The sequence below is a fragment of the Artibeus jamaicensis genome, unplaced genomic scaffold (genome assembly GCF_021234435.1).
Source record: "Artibeus jamaicensis isolate MK-2021 breed Jamaican fruit bat unplaced genomic scaffold, CSHL_Jam_final contig_1998, whole genome shotgun sequence".
Classification (NCBI taxonomy): domain Eukaryota; kingdom Metazoa; phylum Chordata; class Mammalia; order Chiroptera; family Phyllostomidae; genus Artibeus; species Artibeus jamaicensis.
The window spans coordinates 9,578,770-9,595,431 of record NW_026521407.1 but is presented as its reverse complement, the minus strand read 5'-3'; the positions used below and the strand labels follow the sequence as shown (position 1 = coordinate 9,595,431).

Sequence of the window (16,662 nt, the reverse complement as noted above, 5' to 3'; positions counted from 1 at the left end):
AGGGGACGCAGGGGAGAAAAAGAGAAACATTGATGTGTGAGAGAAATACTGATCAGTTACCCCTTGTACACCCCCAACAGGGGGCCTGGTCTGCAACCCAGGCATGTGCTCTGACCAGGAATCAAACCTGTGACCTTTCAGCTCACAGGTCATTGCTCAATCCACTGAGCCACACCAGCCAGGCCTGAGCTTTTTTCTTTTAGATAAATTTTTACTTATTGATCTTAGAGAGAGAAAAAGACATGCATTTGTTGTTCTACTTATGCATTCTTTGGTTGAATTTTGTATGTACCCTGATCAGGGTTTGAATCCACAACCTTGGAGTATCAGGATGATGCTCCAACCAACCAGAGCTACCCCACCAAGGGAAAGTTGAGTTATTTAAGCAAATCTGTGAACCTTTGGGTGCATTCCCAAGAGGGCAGAGTTCAGAAAAGAAGCAGCCACAGGCAGCAGGAGTCTCAGAAGTTTTGATAAAGCAGTTGGGGCTTTAGGAGAGTCTTGAAAGAGTCTTGGTCAAAAGTTAGCATTGAGGCCCTGGTGTAAGTGCAGAGAGTCAGTGATAATGTACCTGCCTGACCTCGTGGAGCTGCCTCTAGTGGAGGACAGACAGATCATAAAAAATAACTAAGTGAACAAGAAATTCAGATAATAACTGCTCTAAACCAGGGGTGTCTAACTCATTTTCACCAGGGGCCACATCAGCCTTGTGGTTGCCTTCAAAGGGTCAAAATAATTTTAGGACTGTATGAGTGTAACTACTCCTTAACTGTTAAGGAGTTGAAGTTACATTTGGCGTTTTGAAGGCAATCACGAGGCTGTTATGGCCCCTGGTGAAAATGAGTTTGACACTCCTTCTCTAAAGCCCGTAAAACGGGGACTACTTTAAATTAGGTAGTCTGGGAAGGCCTCTCTGAGGAGGTGATTTTCGAGCTCATAATATACAGCTGTTACAAGAAGCAGTAGTCACACTGGAATCTGTGGGCAGAACATGCCAGGCAGAAGAAGCCACCAGTGCAAAGACCCACAGTGGTGATACGCTTGGCATGTTGGAGAAACGGAAAGAGGGCACTGAGTTGAGTGGAGTAAGTAGTGACCAGGAGAGCTGAGCCAGATTAGGTGGGAGGATGGGCAGGAACAGGGAAGAGTTGGAATTGCACGTATTGGAGTAACAGACAGCTTGGGCTGCCTCAGGGTCTAGCTGAGTTTCCAGAAATTTTACAAACATACTATGCGATGATCACAACATTCCTTTAAGACGTGAGCTCTACCTTGTGCTTCCTTTTGTAGGCAGGACAGAGATGCACCCAGAGACCTGACTGGGGTGCCCCTCCCAGCCCAGCTGTATAACTGGGCTGCCCCAGAGGTGATTTTACAGAGGGCAGCCACGGTGAAGTCGGACATCTACAGCTTCTCTATGATCATACAGGAGATTTTGACAGGTAGATCGAACAGCACGTTGACTATGACCAAAGTCCTTGTTCTTAGGTTGGATCCCCCCACCCCCAAGAGTTACTTTTACTTAGTTTTATGAAAATGCAGGACATAGGAAAAAGAGATTTCTTCAAGGAAACCTCTTTCTGCTTATGGAAGATATGTGATAATTTCCCAGAAACCTTTATTTTTTAACCTGTTTTTTAAGACCCAGCAAAGCCCACCTGTCAGCTTGACAGTGGTAATCTAAGCAAAGTTTTTAAACAATATAGGCATCTCTGTGAGGAGCCCGTGAAGAACTTGTAAATGAAGGGGAAAAACTGGGCTCTGAGAAGCCAATTATGAAACTAAACACACCCAGGTCCCTTGTATGTATAAGCAGTGCTGCTTAAAGACGTGGAAGCTTTTCCAAACCATACAGAACTCCAGTGTGAAGGAAGTGGTCACACACCTGAAGACAGAAGGAACTCTTCAGGAGAACAGCACACACACATGCATCATAAAACCACATCTACTGCGGGGGCGAGAGTCACCCCCACTTAGCGCTGTTCACAGTCTCAGAGGCAAAACCACACCTTCCACTAGAGGGATGCATTGAGCAACCCAGCCTGACCTCATGAAATGTTCCTGTGGTCCCAGGTCTGTCGGTGGGAAGCCCACATGTATATGACCCTGTGACTACTTTCTCCTGTTTCTCCAGCACAGATTTTTGTGGCGAATGGGTGAGGTGGCTTTTCATTTGTGATTAGGCTTCCCGGTAGTTTTTTCCAGAAATTAATGTTTAAACATTTGAGTGACTTGACCAGGGGTGTACCCAGTTGCATTTGATTTCCTTATGTTACTCCTTCTTCTCTTTCCTTGACAGACAGCATACCCTGGGATGGCTTAGATGGCTCAGTAATTAAAGAAGCCATAGTCTTGGGGAATTACTTGGAAGCTGATTTCAGGCTTCCAAAACCTTACTATGATATTGTTAAGTCAGGCATCCAAGCCAAACAGAAAGACCGAACTATGAACCTTCAAGATATTCGGTATATCCTGAAGAATGACCTAAAGGTAAGCTCTGAAGCTGTAGGAGTTTATTTCTTCCTGCCCATCTCAGGAGAGGAGGGAGTTAGAGACCAGAAAGCGACTAGAGGTCAAGTTGTAAGAAGTTTTGGAAATCCTTATTTCGTTACACCCTTTCTGTCTCCCTGAGAAGAACCTGACTGCCTGATTTGGTGAGGGCAGCAAGGAATTGCTGAGGGAAACCAGGGAGGGGCAAGGCCTAGTAGGGGCACCCTAGCACATAGCTAGATTCAGTGAATGGCAGCTCTTGTTGTTTGTTTAAAATAATAACATGAATGAACTAATTAGGAATACAGCCAATCTACCCAACAGGAGTAACAGGGAGTTTATTTGATACCTAGGTCTGCTTCAGGAACACTAGTGATATTCAGATGAGTGTGAAAATGTTCTGAACAGTATATCCCTTGTTGCAGGATTTGATTGGAGCCCAGAGAAGTCAACCAACCAAGAACCCTGTGGTGCAGAGTTATGAACCCCATCCTGAGGTCAATGTCTATCTAGGACTGACTTCAGAACATCCAAAAGAGACCCCTGACTTGGAAATGAAAGAGCTAAAGGAAGCAGGTATGGCCTTAACCCACAGGCTGTGGCATGAATATGTTCTGAGAGTTACAAGCTGCAACTAATCAGTTTCTCCACACTGTACATGTCACTTACACTGGGAAAAAATGAATGCCTTAGGGAAAAAAAATCCAGATGCTTGAAATTACTAAGTTAAAATTTTTGAGCTCCATATACACCTTGGTTGGATCTGGAACTAAGCAGTAGCAACCAGTTAGTTTCTAGCATGATACCCTTAGGGATTTACCTAATTGCTTCACAGATAAAAATGATCTCTTAATTTAAAATTATTATTAAAAAATTGAGAGCCCTGGCTGGTGTAGCTCAGTGGATTGAGCACGGGTCTAGGAACCAAAGGATTTCGGTTCGATTCCCAATCAGGGCACATGCCTGGGTTGCAGGCCAGTTCCCAGCAGGGGCCAGTTCCCAGCATGAGATGCATGAGAAGCAACCATACAGTGATATTTCTCTCCCTCTCTCATTCCCTTCCCTTCTCAAGATAGATAAATAAATTTAAAAAAAATTGAAACCGTGCAAAGAATAAAATTACTTATCATTTCAATTTTGCCATTTAGAAATAATCTGCTAAGATCTGGTATTTCTAACTTTTTCCTATAGCCTTACTGCTTTTTAAAGATTTTATGTATTTTTGATTTAGATAGTGGGTAAGGGATGGAGAAAGAGAGGGAGAGAAACATCACTGTGTGAGAGAAACATCGCCCAGTTGTGCATCCTGACCAGGAATTGAACCAGCAACCTTTCAGTTTACAGGATGGCCCCCAACCCACTGAGCCACACCGTTCAGGATGCCTTACTGCTTTTTAGTACATTTTGGAACCTTAGAGTTCAGAGCTGAAAAGGGCCTTGCATTCATCTTGAGTAATGTCCTCACATTCCAGGTGAGAAAACTAAGGTGCAGAGAGGTTGTGGCTTGCTCAGGATTCCAGAGCTTGTTATAGAGCTGGAACCCAAGCCAAGTGACCGTTCTCTCCGACTCTCTTTGGACAGGGATCGAGGCCTCCAGAATGGCCTCTCAGGCTCTCATTGCTTTGGCTCCTCTGTCCCGTTCTCTGACCACTGTTCATCATCACCCACGGGCGATGGTTAGTCAGTCCTGGAGTTACCTACTGAGGTCTCGTTGCTCCCATGATGCAGTGGTGTCTTGGGCATTGTCTACTTTTATCAGATGCTCACCAAGAGTGTAACTTTACTGACATGAATATTGAAACACTTTTGGATGTAAAGAAAGCTATGAATTTAATCCTTAAGTTTCAGGGGCTTATAATTTCCATTTCCTGAAGGTATGCATTTTTTAAGCTGAATATTTAATACATTGGAAGGAATAGAAGAAATGCATTAAGGATTAGAATTTTATAATATGCATTCAATATTTATGTAAGTAGTATTACATTTTTTTCAAAGAAATTTCCCCTGTTCCCGGACTTTGCTATATTTTTCAATGTAATAAACAGTAACTACTACTCTTGTAGATAAACTGCTCTGTTGTGTTGGGCAGTAATTATAACTTTATGTGTCAAGTCATTATCATCTCCAGTAACTCCCTTTCATCTCACTGCAGTCTCACTACAGTGTTTCACAGTAAAAAAATACTCAGATTCCAACAGCCTGAACAAAACTAGATGCCCAAGGGTGTTTGTGTACTAATTTAGTAACAGTGTCTCCTGGCACCAACCCTCTATTTATTTATATTATTAAAACTGCAATAATAGAAATGAAATCTACTTTAAGGAAAAGGGAACTCAGAAATGAGGTCATGAAATATAACAGGACATTTAAAATATGTGTTTCCTGATCAGTATCAGGTAAATATCTAAACTCTCTATCCCGAATTCTGTTCTGAGAGAACATGGTCAGAGACAGTCGCACAGAAGGCGCTTCAGATTACCAGGTCCACTTTGAAAACATTGAGATCCTCTGGGACAGTCACTGTAGTCTTTCTTTTTATCAGAGATTTCTGTTGCTTTTTTGTTGGTAATTCAGGAATGTCTGCACCCTTCTAGTCTACTTTGCCTTTGATTTTATCATTGGATTCTTGTACAACTTTTCTAGGCCACATATGACTAAAGAAGGGGGAAATCAGAGGGTATATGTATAGCTCCAAGAACTTTTTAGACTCAGTGCAGAACTTGAATGACAGTCCAGCTCCTGGACTACAACCACAGAGCCCAAGGGAAGTGTCCACTTATGCATGTTTTAACCACACTATTCCTTGAGTTTAGAACATTTCCCCCAGGGTTTGGTCCCTCCCAGATTTTCTATCTCAGCCCACGTCAAAATGGGAACTTCCTCCTAGGTTAGAAATCCCCTTCCCTGCCCTGGCAGACTTCCACACCTGGGAAGGGAGGGAGGAGATAGAAAGCTGCTTTCTGCATTCACACATGGCTCAAACAACAACCACAGCTGCTTAGCTGCTGCGTGTGATCATTTAGTCATTGAATCATTTGTGTATTACCGTTCTTTTCAACAGGCAGTCAGATTCATTCACCAAGGGGTCACTGTTCTCCCAGTGAGAAAGCAACACTAGATCCTGAGGTCCCAGATCCCAGTCTGATGACCAAGGAGACTCAGAACCAAGATGCTCCTTTTCCTGCCTGCTTTGTGGCAGGAGAGGCCAGGAGCCCCAGCCCAGGTCAGTCAAGCCTCTGCAGCTTCGAAATCAATGAAATCTACTCATGCTGTTTGGACACGGAAGGTGAGAAGGAACCCCCAGGAGCAGGATCACCTCTTGAGGGGCCAAGTCCAAACCAGGCAGATGAGCTGAGGTCCCTGGAAGAAGAGTTGGAAAAGATGGAGAGAGAGGCGCGCTGTTTTTGTGACGAGGATGAGAGATCTTCGGAAGCTGACACAGAGCTCTCCTTTGAGGACTGGGACTGGCAAAATGGCTCACTTAGTTCACCCAGCCTACCCGAGTCAGCTAGAGAAGCCAAGGGCAACGTGAGCAACAGGTCCATGACTGAGGAGTACATCAGTAAGTGTGTGCTGAATTTAACCATTGCACAGGCGATAATGCGCCAGAATGACGATTTACTGGGGAAAATCGAGCAGAAATTCAGTGAGTTTGAGATGATACAGAAGGAGCAGGAAGAGCACATATCTCTGTGGGCTTCTTCAAGAATGTTTCCTAATGTCTGTGATTCGCCTGTAGCCGTGGGCCCCCCATCTTCGATTTATATTCCTCCTGTTTTGCAACTGCCAGGAGGCCAGTGGCCAGATGCTGGTAGCAATTGCCTGACCCTAGCAAGGTCTCCAAGAGACTTTCAAGGGGGACATTTTGGCAAAACATCCAGGAATAGAAGTGGCTGCAGATGGAACCTTTCCACCGCTTTCCCTCAAGGCTCTGAAAAAAGCACTGGGGATCCTTCAGAAAAGAGCCATCAGGTAAAGCTCAGAAGTGGGAAGTAGGGTGTCTGAAGCCAGGTTCAGTGTTGCTTCCAACCCATACGCAAGGATGTTCATAAATACAGCCAACTCATAGCAAGGTCCTCTTAGCTGTGGGAAGGGTCCTCTTAGCTTTGGGAAGTAAGGCCTCTAGGATGGAATTCCAAGGTAGTTACTCTTCACCTCCCCTTCCAAAACCAACACACAGCTCATGTCCTTCTCTGTAAATTCCTTGCATCAGTTTGAACCATATGAAATTGCTGTTTTATACGTAAAAATAATCAAGTATTGATAATTTTACATGGTTCAATTTACTAATTATGGTATCTTGGGTAGGTACTAATCTCATTCTAAATTGCTTGTTCATTCAGTCATTCGCTCATTCAGCAGACATTTATAGAGCCGGAGGTTATATAGTAGGCCCTGGAATATGATGATGATTGAGTCACAACCTCTACCTGTGAGTTGCTCACAGAGAGAGGAACAGAGAGACCTGCTGGTCAAAGAAGATGCCTCAGAGGAGGTGAGAAGACACCGTGGGAGCTGGCCTGGGAGGTGTAGCTTGAGGCTGAGAGAGGATGTTGTAGAACAGCTCCTCAGTGAGTGACTGAAGGGCAGGGCATAGGTTTTACTCATCCTGTGTCCTAGCCCCTAGCAAAGTGTCTGGCACATAGGAGGTACTTGATAAATGGTCATGGAGGGAATGAGTAAATGAATGACTGTAACAAAGTCACACTTAGAGAGCTGGCTGTCACTTGAATCATAGAATTTTAAAGTTGGATGGACCCCACCAAGCTCAATGACTCAAATTTCCCGAAGTCCAGGTGTTAGTGGGATGGGGGTAGAGCAGGAGAGGTTGGCTTCATTGGAAGGAGGATTTTATTACGGAAATTAATTAGAATTGCTGACCCATGGTGAGAGAAAGCAGGCCAGCTTAGTGGGTTTTATTTTTAAATTATGCAGCTGTACTATACCCCCTTAGCCTGCACAGGGCACACAGCCCCCCCCACCTCCACCCCTTGCTCTGCTGTTTCCAAGGCCCACAGCTGGCTAGGGACAGGTTTCCTGACTCCTAGTCCAGCGCTCTTTCTCTGTACCCTGCTGAATTTCAGTGAGGCTTCAGTCCTCACTTAGAACGTAGGGGAAGGTATTGGCAGTTGTTTTTGTATAAAGACAAGACATAAGGATTAGACTTTAATATTTCTGTTTCTGTTGAAAATTAGAGTTTTCTAGATAACTAAGAAAAGTAACTTTTCTTATATTTTTTGGTTATCTACTGCTATGTAACTGAAAAAAAAAACCTCCCAAATTTATTAAAATAACAATGGCTTATTGTTTCTCACTATTGTGTGGGTGAGAAATACACAGGATTACCTGGGCTACTCTCCCACCCCTGCAGCATTCAGTTGGCTGTTGGTCTGGGCAGAAAGGCTTCACTTCCTTGTGTGGGGCCCTGGGCTTCTCCAGGTGGCCTTTCTTCGCAACCTTGGCTTTTTATCATTCTCCAACTAGTCTCTCCCAAGTTTTTCTACAGCAAGGCAGCTGGCTTGGCAAGTGAAAGCTGAAGCTGCCAGGTTTCTTAAACACCAGTCACAGCCCTTGGACAATGTCGCTTCTGTCTTCTGTTGGCCGAAGTCAGGAGTCCAGCCAAGACTTAGGGGAAGGAAAATAGATTACAGCTCTCAAGTGGCAGTGTGGACAGGAAGGAAGGAATTGATGGTGGACATCGTTGGAAACCATCTGCTAGTACATATGACTATGTATAAAACAATTACACCATATTTAATTTTTTTTAGGAAGTCTGCTCTGGTTTTTTTAGCCTAATCAAGGAGTAAGACATTTTCACCTAAGTGAATTTTTCAGGCGGATGTTGCCCCTGTTTTATGGATGAGGAAAATGAAGCACAAGTCTCTTTTCAGTTAGTCTAAGGATTAGACTAGAAGCCAGGGCCTGTGACCCCTGCCACAAATCTTTCTGCTTTAATAAAATACAGGGGGAAGTTTTTGGATCTTTAATGTCTGTTTTGTCTGCTCATTCTTCCCCCATGTCCCTCTGTACTGGGTTGCTGGGGGCCAACATTTCTATGTAAAGGCCTCCAGAAATGAGATGACTTACTACATATGAAACATGCACAGGGAAATTATCTTGGTCTGTCTGGTTATTTCTACACATTTAGCAAGAATGGCTTTAAAAATAGAATGGAGAGTGAAGGGAATTCCCTCATGAAAGCACTGAAGCCTGTTTACTCCTTTTCAAGCTGTTAACTTTTCGTGGCTCGGGAAAACAGAGCCCAGGTGAACAATCGCAGCCCACTCAAGGAGCCACGGACAGTTTGGGAAGAAACAGGAACCAAAACACCAGCAGGTGGGTTAACATTTTATTGTCCTTTGTATCACGTGCCTTTAGACTCCCATGTGACCCTAGTGTCACTTAACGATCTTATGCTTTCATGACAAAGAGTCTGTGAATGATGAAGAGTAGTATCAGAAACAGATCTTGGCAGGTTCTTTCTGTTAAGTGAGCAGAAAGAGCAGTGTAAGGAGTAGTGTCTCCTAAAACGTAGGAGACATCAAAGGTAAAGTACCTGGCAGGTTAATCAGAATTAACTCATCAGTTCTCAAAAGGAAAACACCTTGTCTTTCCAAAGCTGCCGAGATGGTTTTTCTTACAAAAAGAAATGCCAGGTGTTCCTTTTTCCAGTGCTCCAGGAATCAAACTATTTGTTTCAAAATAAGTGGCAATGACAGGAGGGCAGAAAGAGAGGGTTGAACAGTATCACTGTTAACCCTGCGACCTCTGATTTCCAGCTGGATCAATGAAGTGAAGTAGCTTCAGCACTTAGCACAAATCACTGGAAGAAGAGCATGTGTGTACCTTGCATTGGGGGAACTCTTAAAGGAGTGATAGATGTTTTTCAAGATAGACTAGCACATCAATTTCGGTTTTCCTTTTCTGGGGCTAAATGGCAGCATTTATCCACAGCTTTGAAATCAGTTCTGGAAAAGATTTATTTCCTTCCCCAGTGGTGATTGAGACTAATGACGGGAGTTTGCTGCTCCTCTGTATTGGTAAATATGTGCATTAAGAGAGAACTGAGGAAAAGGCCCAGACATTTTAGTTTAGTGTGTGTTACCTTTCGGAAGGGAAGTACTGAAGAACCCCCTTACTGACATCAGAAGGTTTAGCACTCACACCATTGATAGAAGCAGATGGGATGCCATATAGCCATTAATGGCAAAGCAAAACTGGTTGTGGCCTTCCCTACTCAGCTCCACCTTCTTCCAAAAGAACAACAAAAAAACCCCAACAAAATAAAGTTGAACATTTTGCTGCCAATCCGTCTAGTCTTTTTTTGTATACTTAAAAAAGTATATACATGTATATGTCTTTATCAAAAATTAAAGTTATTGGGTAACATTGGTTAGTAACATAAATTTAGGGTGTACAGCTTTATACTACATGTATATATCTTGATTATATTCTGATTATATTATTTTAATTATACTGTGTTATATCCTGATTTTTCCCTTTAGATTAGAACATGAATGTTATCCCATATTATTAAAAACACCCTTGTAATGTAAACTTATTTAGAAATTGTTGGGTTTCCCCTATTATTGAATTTCAGGTTGTTTCATTACTTTTTCTGTTATGAATAGAGCCACACTGACTTGTCAGTAAAGCTTTTTCTACATTTTGGATTAGGTCCTCAGTAGATTCCCAGAAGTAAAGTTACTATAGTGGTCAAGGGTTTGGACATCTTAAACTTTAGAATCGTTAAGACTTAAAGATTCTTGATAGCTGTTGCTATATTGCTCTTTAAAGAAGCTGATCAGAGCTGACCTTTCCAATGCAGTAGTCTCTGCTCTCTGGTCCAGTGGGAGAAAAGGGCATTCGGATAACGGAATTTGTGTGCATGCCACAGACCACACATTTTTAAGAGTTAATTTAATAGACAATAAAGTATATATAATTATGGGATATTTAGAGGAAAAGATACTCCCTTGTTTTGCAGGTGAGGAAACCTTGGTCCAGAGAGATTGCAGTTTGGAAAGTCATACGAACCAGTGGCAAGTCAGGGTCTAGTGCCCAGTGAAACTAGGCTGGCAATATCTGAATATCTTTAAGATCCCTGGTGCCTTAAGTCCATCTTTATAAATGTTAGTTATTGTGCTATTGCTGATATGCAGGTGGGACTATTACCAGAGAATTCTGATCCAAGGGCAGGAGGGTTACTGAACCATCACTAATGTTCTGTGGCATTGAGGGGAACAGGGGACTCTGCAGCAGTGTAAGGACCAGGATTCTGTCCAGAGAAACTATTTCAGTTCTGTGTTTCTTCTACTTATGCAAATTTCCCAAGAGTACTTTTGAAATCTAACTTGGAAACTAAACAAACAAACAAACAAACAAACCCTAGAAGTCTTCTAACCCAGTCCTTTAATTTCTTAGCAAGGGAGGAGTCCAGTGCCCAAGCCAAAGTAACACAGCTGAATAGTGTACTCTTCTCTATGTCAAACCACCCAAAGGGACCTTGGTTGACATCAGTCCCTGTCCAGGGCTCTACCAGGAAAGGAGTCTCAGTAGCTGAACGTTGGGGAGCCTGGCGCCCTCTGGTGGTGTGGAGTCAGCACAACCCCAGGAATAGCTGAAAGAGTAGGGCATAGCCAATCAGTCCTCTTGGTGGGCTGGTGTGCTCAGGGTTGTGTCAAGAACTTGAGCAAACTGACATGTTGTATCCACCCTGCTCCCCTACCCCTCCAAAAACCTATACAATTTAGGATCAACATGGAATCTGTGCCTTCTGAAATGTATAGTGCAAAGTCAAAAAAAACTGAAGATGTTGGAAATCTACACTTAAAATGGAAAAGTGAGTATAAAGTCATGGGTTCTGTTGGACAAAATGAAATTTAAAGAATATGTCTAATCTGGTTGTTATCTCTGGGTACCCAGCCTGTGTTGCACTCATTCTTTCCTCTGTTAGATTACTCCATTTGAGAAGCTCCACCTTTCTGATCACTAACTACAGAAGAAAAATGCATTTTTATTTCTAGACCGTATAAGAAATATATCTTTTTAAAAAAGTTTTTAAAATATATTTTATTTACTTATTTTAGAGAGGTAGGAAGGGATGGAGAGAGGGCGAGGAATGTCGATTTCCAACCAGGGACCTGGCCTGCAACCCAGACATGTGCCCCGACTGGGAATCGAACCAGCAGCCTTTCAGTTCATAGGCCAGTGCTCAGTCCACCGAGCCACACTAGCCAGGGCAGAAATGTTTCCATTATGTATTAACATATATTATATAACAAGTGTAGTAAAAGCATATAATATAGGTATTTAATATATATAATTATTAAAGTAGAAAGCATACAGTGTCACTTCCACATATTCTGTGGAATTATCCTTTTGTATTAGTTTTTTTTATAAGTTTAAAGAATATAATGTCCATGTTTTTTTTAACAACAATGCTAGGTGACATTAGCAAAAGTATAGAACATTTGAATGAAAACACACATATATATGCATACTTCTATAAAGTATAATCTCATCATGGCCTAGAAAAGCTAGACAAACTTTAATCGAATCTTGTAGAATCCCTACAGACTTCATATGTCCTTTTCTTGGACATCTTCACAGCAAGAAGATCCCTCTACAAGTTCCCTGCTGTATGGGATTCAGCAATAAGGACTGTAACTAACAAATTCTTTTGCCCTTTTCTCACTCCGTCAACAGTTCTCTCCTCGCCTCCTCTTCAAATGAAATAGGGCAAGCTAAGGGTGATACAGTTCTTAAAAAGGCAATTATTACGATAGTATGGGCTATAAAAGTTAAATATAGCTCTTTGAGAATCAAAAGCTTTTGTTTGCTATATTCATGGTGCTGTTTTAACTATGGATTTTTCTTGTACCCAGTGGAGGTGAAAGAAATGGCAGAGAAAGCAGCTTCTGGGCAGCTGACTGTACCTCCTTGGCATCCTCAGAGTAATTTGGCTATAGAGAATGAAGTTGAAAATGAGCCTGATCCCTTGCTGCAGCCCCCGATTAGGGACCCTGAGAATGTGACTCGATGGCGTGTTTCAGGGTATCCCAGGAAAAATGATGAGCCAGGAGGAAATGACAAATGTGACAAAACAGACAACAGTGACCATGATAATGACCCACATGGCAGTCAGCGTGGGCCTGGAAGTTTCCCCAGTAAGTTCAGTGGGAGGAATTAGAATAGGTGAACTCTATCAAGGAATCTCTCAAAAATAAGTAAGCCTCTTGGAATATTTCCTTTGCTTGGTATCCCCTCCTTTCCAGCTGTTGGGGATCCCTGAATTTGAGGGGAAAGCAGGATATTCTCTTGATCCCACTGCTCTTCCCACAGGTAAAGAAATCCAGAGATTTATGAGTTTTTCTATTGTTGGAGCAGACCCATTTTCTCAAAGTAAATAATTCCTGTGCACTGACCCTGGTACTGGGTGTAACCTAGTAAGGAATCGAACCTTTCTTACCCGAGGGCACTGGCAGACAGCCTCTCCATGCTGTCTATTTCTTTGCATTGCATTTTAAAGTGGAAAATTTTTATTGGCTCCCAGAGTCTATGCCAGAGGAACCTTTATAGTGGGTTTTTTTTTAAGATTTTGTTTATTTCTAGAGAGAGGGGAAGGGTAGGGGAGAGGGGGAAAGAGAAAGATCAATGTGTGGTTGCCTCTCATGTGCCCCTTACTAGGTACCTGGCCTGCAAACCAGGCAGGTGCCCTGACTGGGAATTGGAACAGGTGACTCTTTGGTTCACAGACTGTCACTCAGTCCACTGAGTCACACCAGCCAGGGCCCAGAGGAACCTTTGATTGTCATCACTTTATAGATTTGCAGGTTAAAACTGAAGCCTGTGTATTTTACCTGGTGTGTAGTCAAGGCACACCAGGTGAAATAATATCTTGTGTAGTCAAGGCACAAGATATTATTTCACAGTTGTTTGTAAGTCAAAGAAAGGTACATCCAAAATGATCATTTATTTTAGGTGGAAAATCTGTTGGCTTAGCTTTTTTTGGCATTTAAAATCTGTTCCTTGTCAGCTTCACTCTTGATGGGAGAACAAAAGGGTGAATGATCCAGGGCTGCATGTAGCGGCCAGGCTAAACAGTCTCCACTCTCTAGACCAAACCTGACCTGGCCATATGGGACATGGCGGCCCTTAGCAGAATATGCATGCACCTCTTCTCTCATGTTGCCCTTTGCCCTTCCATGCTGTCTGAACATCACCAAATGACCATGGCCATCGTCATGTTATAATCCTTAGGTATCAGGCACCTGTGCCCCAGGAAAAATGAGCAGCCAGAGCATAATGAAGTCTTTCAAGCAAGTTCTGAAGTGTCTGTGGTCATTGAGAAGTCTTGCAGCGTGAGTAATATGTTCTGGAGAGTCAAGTTGAACCCAAGGGCCTAATAAAGGAGAACTGAGTTGTTACGTATTATGACATTGAAATAATATCTGTAGTGGTTCTTTTTGTTGTTGTTGGAGTATGTGCCCTCATGTCTCTGACATGAATGAAGAAGGTGTTACTTCCCTGTGTATTACTTTTTGAATCAGTTGAACTCAAAGCACTTTATTTTGGAGCTTGGGGGCAGCACAGACAAGCATCAGATTCAGCTCTGGCTTTTGAGCTTCCCATCTAGTTTGATACACAAGACCAACTGTGAAAGTACAGCATGAAGTTAGGTCCCAAAGCTGATGATTGAAGAAGGAAAAGCAGAGCCAGGATTGTGATGAGGAGACCCTCACCTGGAAGTCCTCTAAGCCCCAAATTCAGCCCTCAACTCAGTGGCAGGAATATGTTCTTGAGTGACAACCGAGCCTCAGCAGGATCTGTGAGGTTCAGTCCTAACTTTCTACCATTCTCATTGAGGTTACAGCTTTGCATCAGAAGTTTAACATCCTTAAAGCCTGCAACTGGGCCATAGTCCAGCCTAAGGAGCCAAAACAAATTTTTAAAGATTTTATTTATTTATTTTTAGAGAGAGGGGAAGGGATGGAAAAAGAGAGGGAGAGAAACATCAATGTGTGGTTGCCTCTTGAGCACTCCTGACTGGAGACCTGGCTCACAACCCAGACATGTGCCCTGACCGGGAATTAAACCGGCAACCTTTTGTTTCACACGCTGGTACTCAATCCACTGAGCCACACCAACAAAGTGGAACCAAAAATTTTTAATTATCATTGGCATGGGGCCACAATCACTTAAAGAATATAACTAGTAATTGAGAACGAAACAGTGTAAAAATAAAATTGTGATAACATTTTAGGTCTTTCAAAAAACATACTATTGTATTTTATCGTTGCACATAAACTCCACACAGGAAAATTTATTCCTTCTGTCATATGTCAGCCAAGAGGACATGTCATATATTTTTTAAAGATTTTATTTATTTTTTAGAGAGAGGGAAAGGGAGGGAGAAAGAGAGGGCTATTGGTTGCCTCTTGCATGCCCCCAACCAGGGACCTGGCCCACAACTCAGGTATGGGACCTGACCCGTAATTGAACTGGTGACCTTTCAGTTTGCAAGCCCCTGAGCCACACCAGCCAGGGCAGGATGTGCTGCTATATTAGGAAGACTGGTTTAGCTACAGAAGCAGGTCTGTTAGGGACGTCGGGAAAGCACGGGAGGCCAGGCTCGTCTGAGAAGTTTCAGTTTGATATGAGAGGTCAAGGAGAGCAGCTGCTAAGTGCCCAGGAAGAAAAAGCGTGTGGCAAAGGCAGTATCCAAGGAAATCAACTGTAAAACCTCTACAAAAGGAGATCGAAGGTGAGGAAAAGAGCCAGGCACCTGTCATGTGGGGATCAGGACCTGGACACAGAGAAATAAGCAGAAGAGGGAGGGGTAGAGCAGAGATGCTAAAGAAATAACAATTACGTTAAAGTTCTTTATTTTTATTTTTACTATTGAGATTGCATTGCTATCTTTAAAGTCATGATCCTTCACTTGCCTTTAAACTGTACCAACACCCAGGGGACTCCCTAGTTCTGGGCGGCCTCAGCCGTCTCCCCGGAGGTCGATGCCAGTGCACGGACGGCATTTCATTCACAGCCTCCTGCGGGGAGGGGAGCAGAGGCGGGTGTACAAGCAGGCAGGAGGGGCCAGCTCCGAGAGAGTCACCCCGACTGCTGGGTTATTTTATTTTATTTTACTATTTTATTTATTCGTTTTAGATAGAGAAAGAGGGAGAGAGAGAAACATCGATCTTTTGTTCCACTTAATTATGCATTCACTGGTTGACTCTTGTATATGCCTTGATGGGGGATTGAACCCACAACCTTGGTGGGTCAGGTTGATGTTCTAACCAACTGATCACCCAGTCAGGGCTTTCGGTAACCCTGTTATTGATACTATATCTAACTGTGAAGGGATCTCTTTTCTTTTTTTAATATTTATTTATCTCTAGAGGGAAAGGGAAGGAGAGAAATAGCAATGTATGGTTGTCTCTCATGCGTCCCCTGCCAGGAACTGGCCTGCAACCCAGGCATGTGCTCTGACTGGGAATCAAACCACAATCCTTTGGTTCACAGGCCCGCACTCAATCCACTGAGCTACACCAGCCAGGGCGGGATTTCTTTACAATGAACACCAACTTAAAAGTGATTTCCTGCTTTACTAATAGGATCAGTCCGGGCAATCAACTTGTTCACCAGAGTCTTCTGAGGACATAACAGATGAATTTTTAACTCCAGACAATGAACATTTTTACTCTTCGACTGCTCAGGAAGACTTAGCTCTAGAGGTAAAAATTTACAGTTTAGGGTAAGGTGCATTTTAAGCTTTCTTCATTGCCTTACTCCTTTTAAATTATTTTTATTGAGGAAGAATAGCCTCATGTAGAAGTCTGTATAATGTTGATTTAATGAGTGTTTTCATGTGCTTTGAAAAAACATCTAAAAAATACGACTTTTGAAGATGGAAGGTCAAATGCAATTTCTTCCAAATTTGTGGTTCTGACATTTATTTGTACAGTGCTTTTTACTTTTTTAAAGCATTTTTCTTCATTTTACCCAATTTACATATCCTGTTTGGGGACAGAGAAGGTCTGCAATTACTTTTTTTTTTTTTTTTAACTAAACCTTGCCTGAGGGTACATTATTGATTTTAGAGAGACAGGAAGCGAGAGAGAAAAAAACCATCAATCGGTTGCCTCCCAAATGCTCCCCAACCAGGGA

The 16,662-nt window shown here is 42.7% G+C and overlaps 1 protein-coding gene across 1 annotated transcript in view; it reads left to right on the top strand.

Annotated features, from left to right (window-relative positions):
• TEX14 (testis expressed 14, intercellular bridge forming factor) overlaps positions 1-16,662 on the top strand; it is a 61,148-nt gene that overhangs the window by 15,066 nt on the left and 29,420 nt on the right. The window contains exons 10-18 of the mRNA XM_037163797.2: positions 1,291-1,442; positions 2,300-2,490; positions 2,916-3,066; positions 5,552-6,462; positions 8,720-8,826; positions 11,244-11,332; positions 12,378-12,659; positions 13,753-13,853; positions 16,110-16,229. Of these exons, the coding sequence (XP_037019692.2) occupies positions 1,291-1,442; positions 2,300-2,490; positions 2,916-3,066; positions 5,552-6,462; positions 8,720-8,826; positions 11,244-11,332; positions 12,378-12,659; positions 13,753-13,853; positions 16,110-16,229 (2,104 nt within the window). The remainder of the gene's footprint in view (positions 1-1,290; positions 1,443-2,299; positions 2,491-2,915; positions 3,067-5,551; positions 6,463-8,719; positions 8,827-11,243; positions 11,333-12,377; positions 12,660-13,752; positions 13,854-16,109; positions 16,230-16,662) is intronic.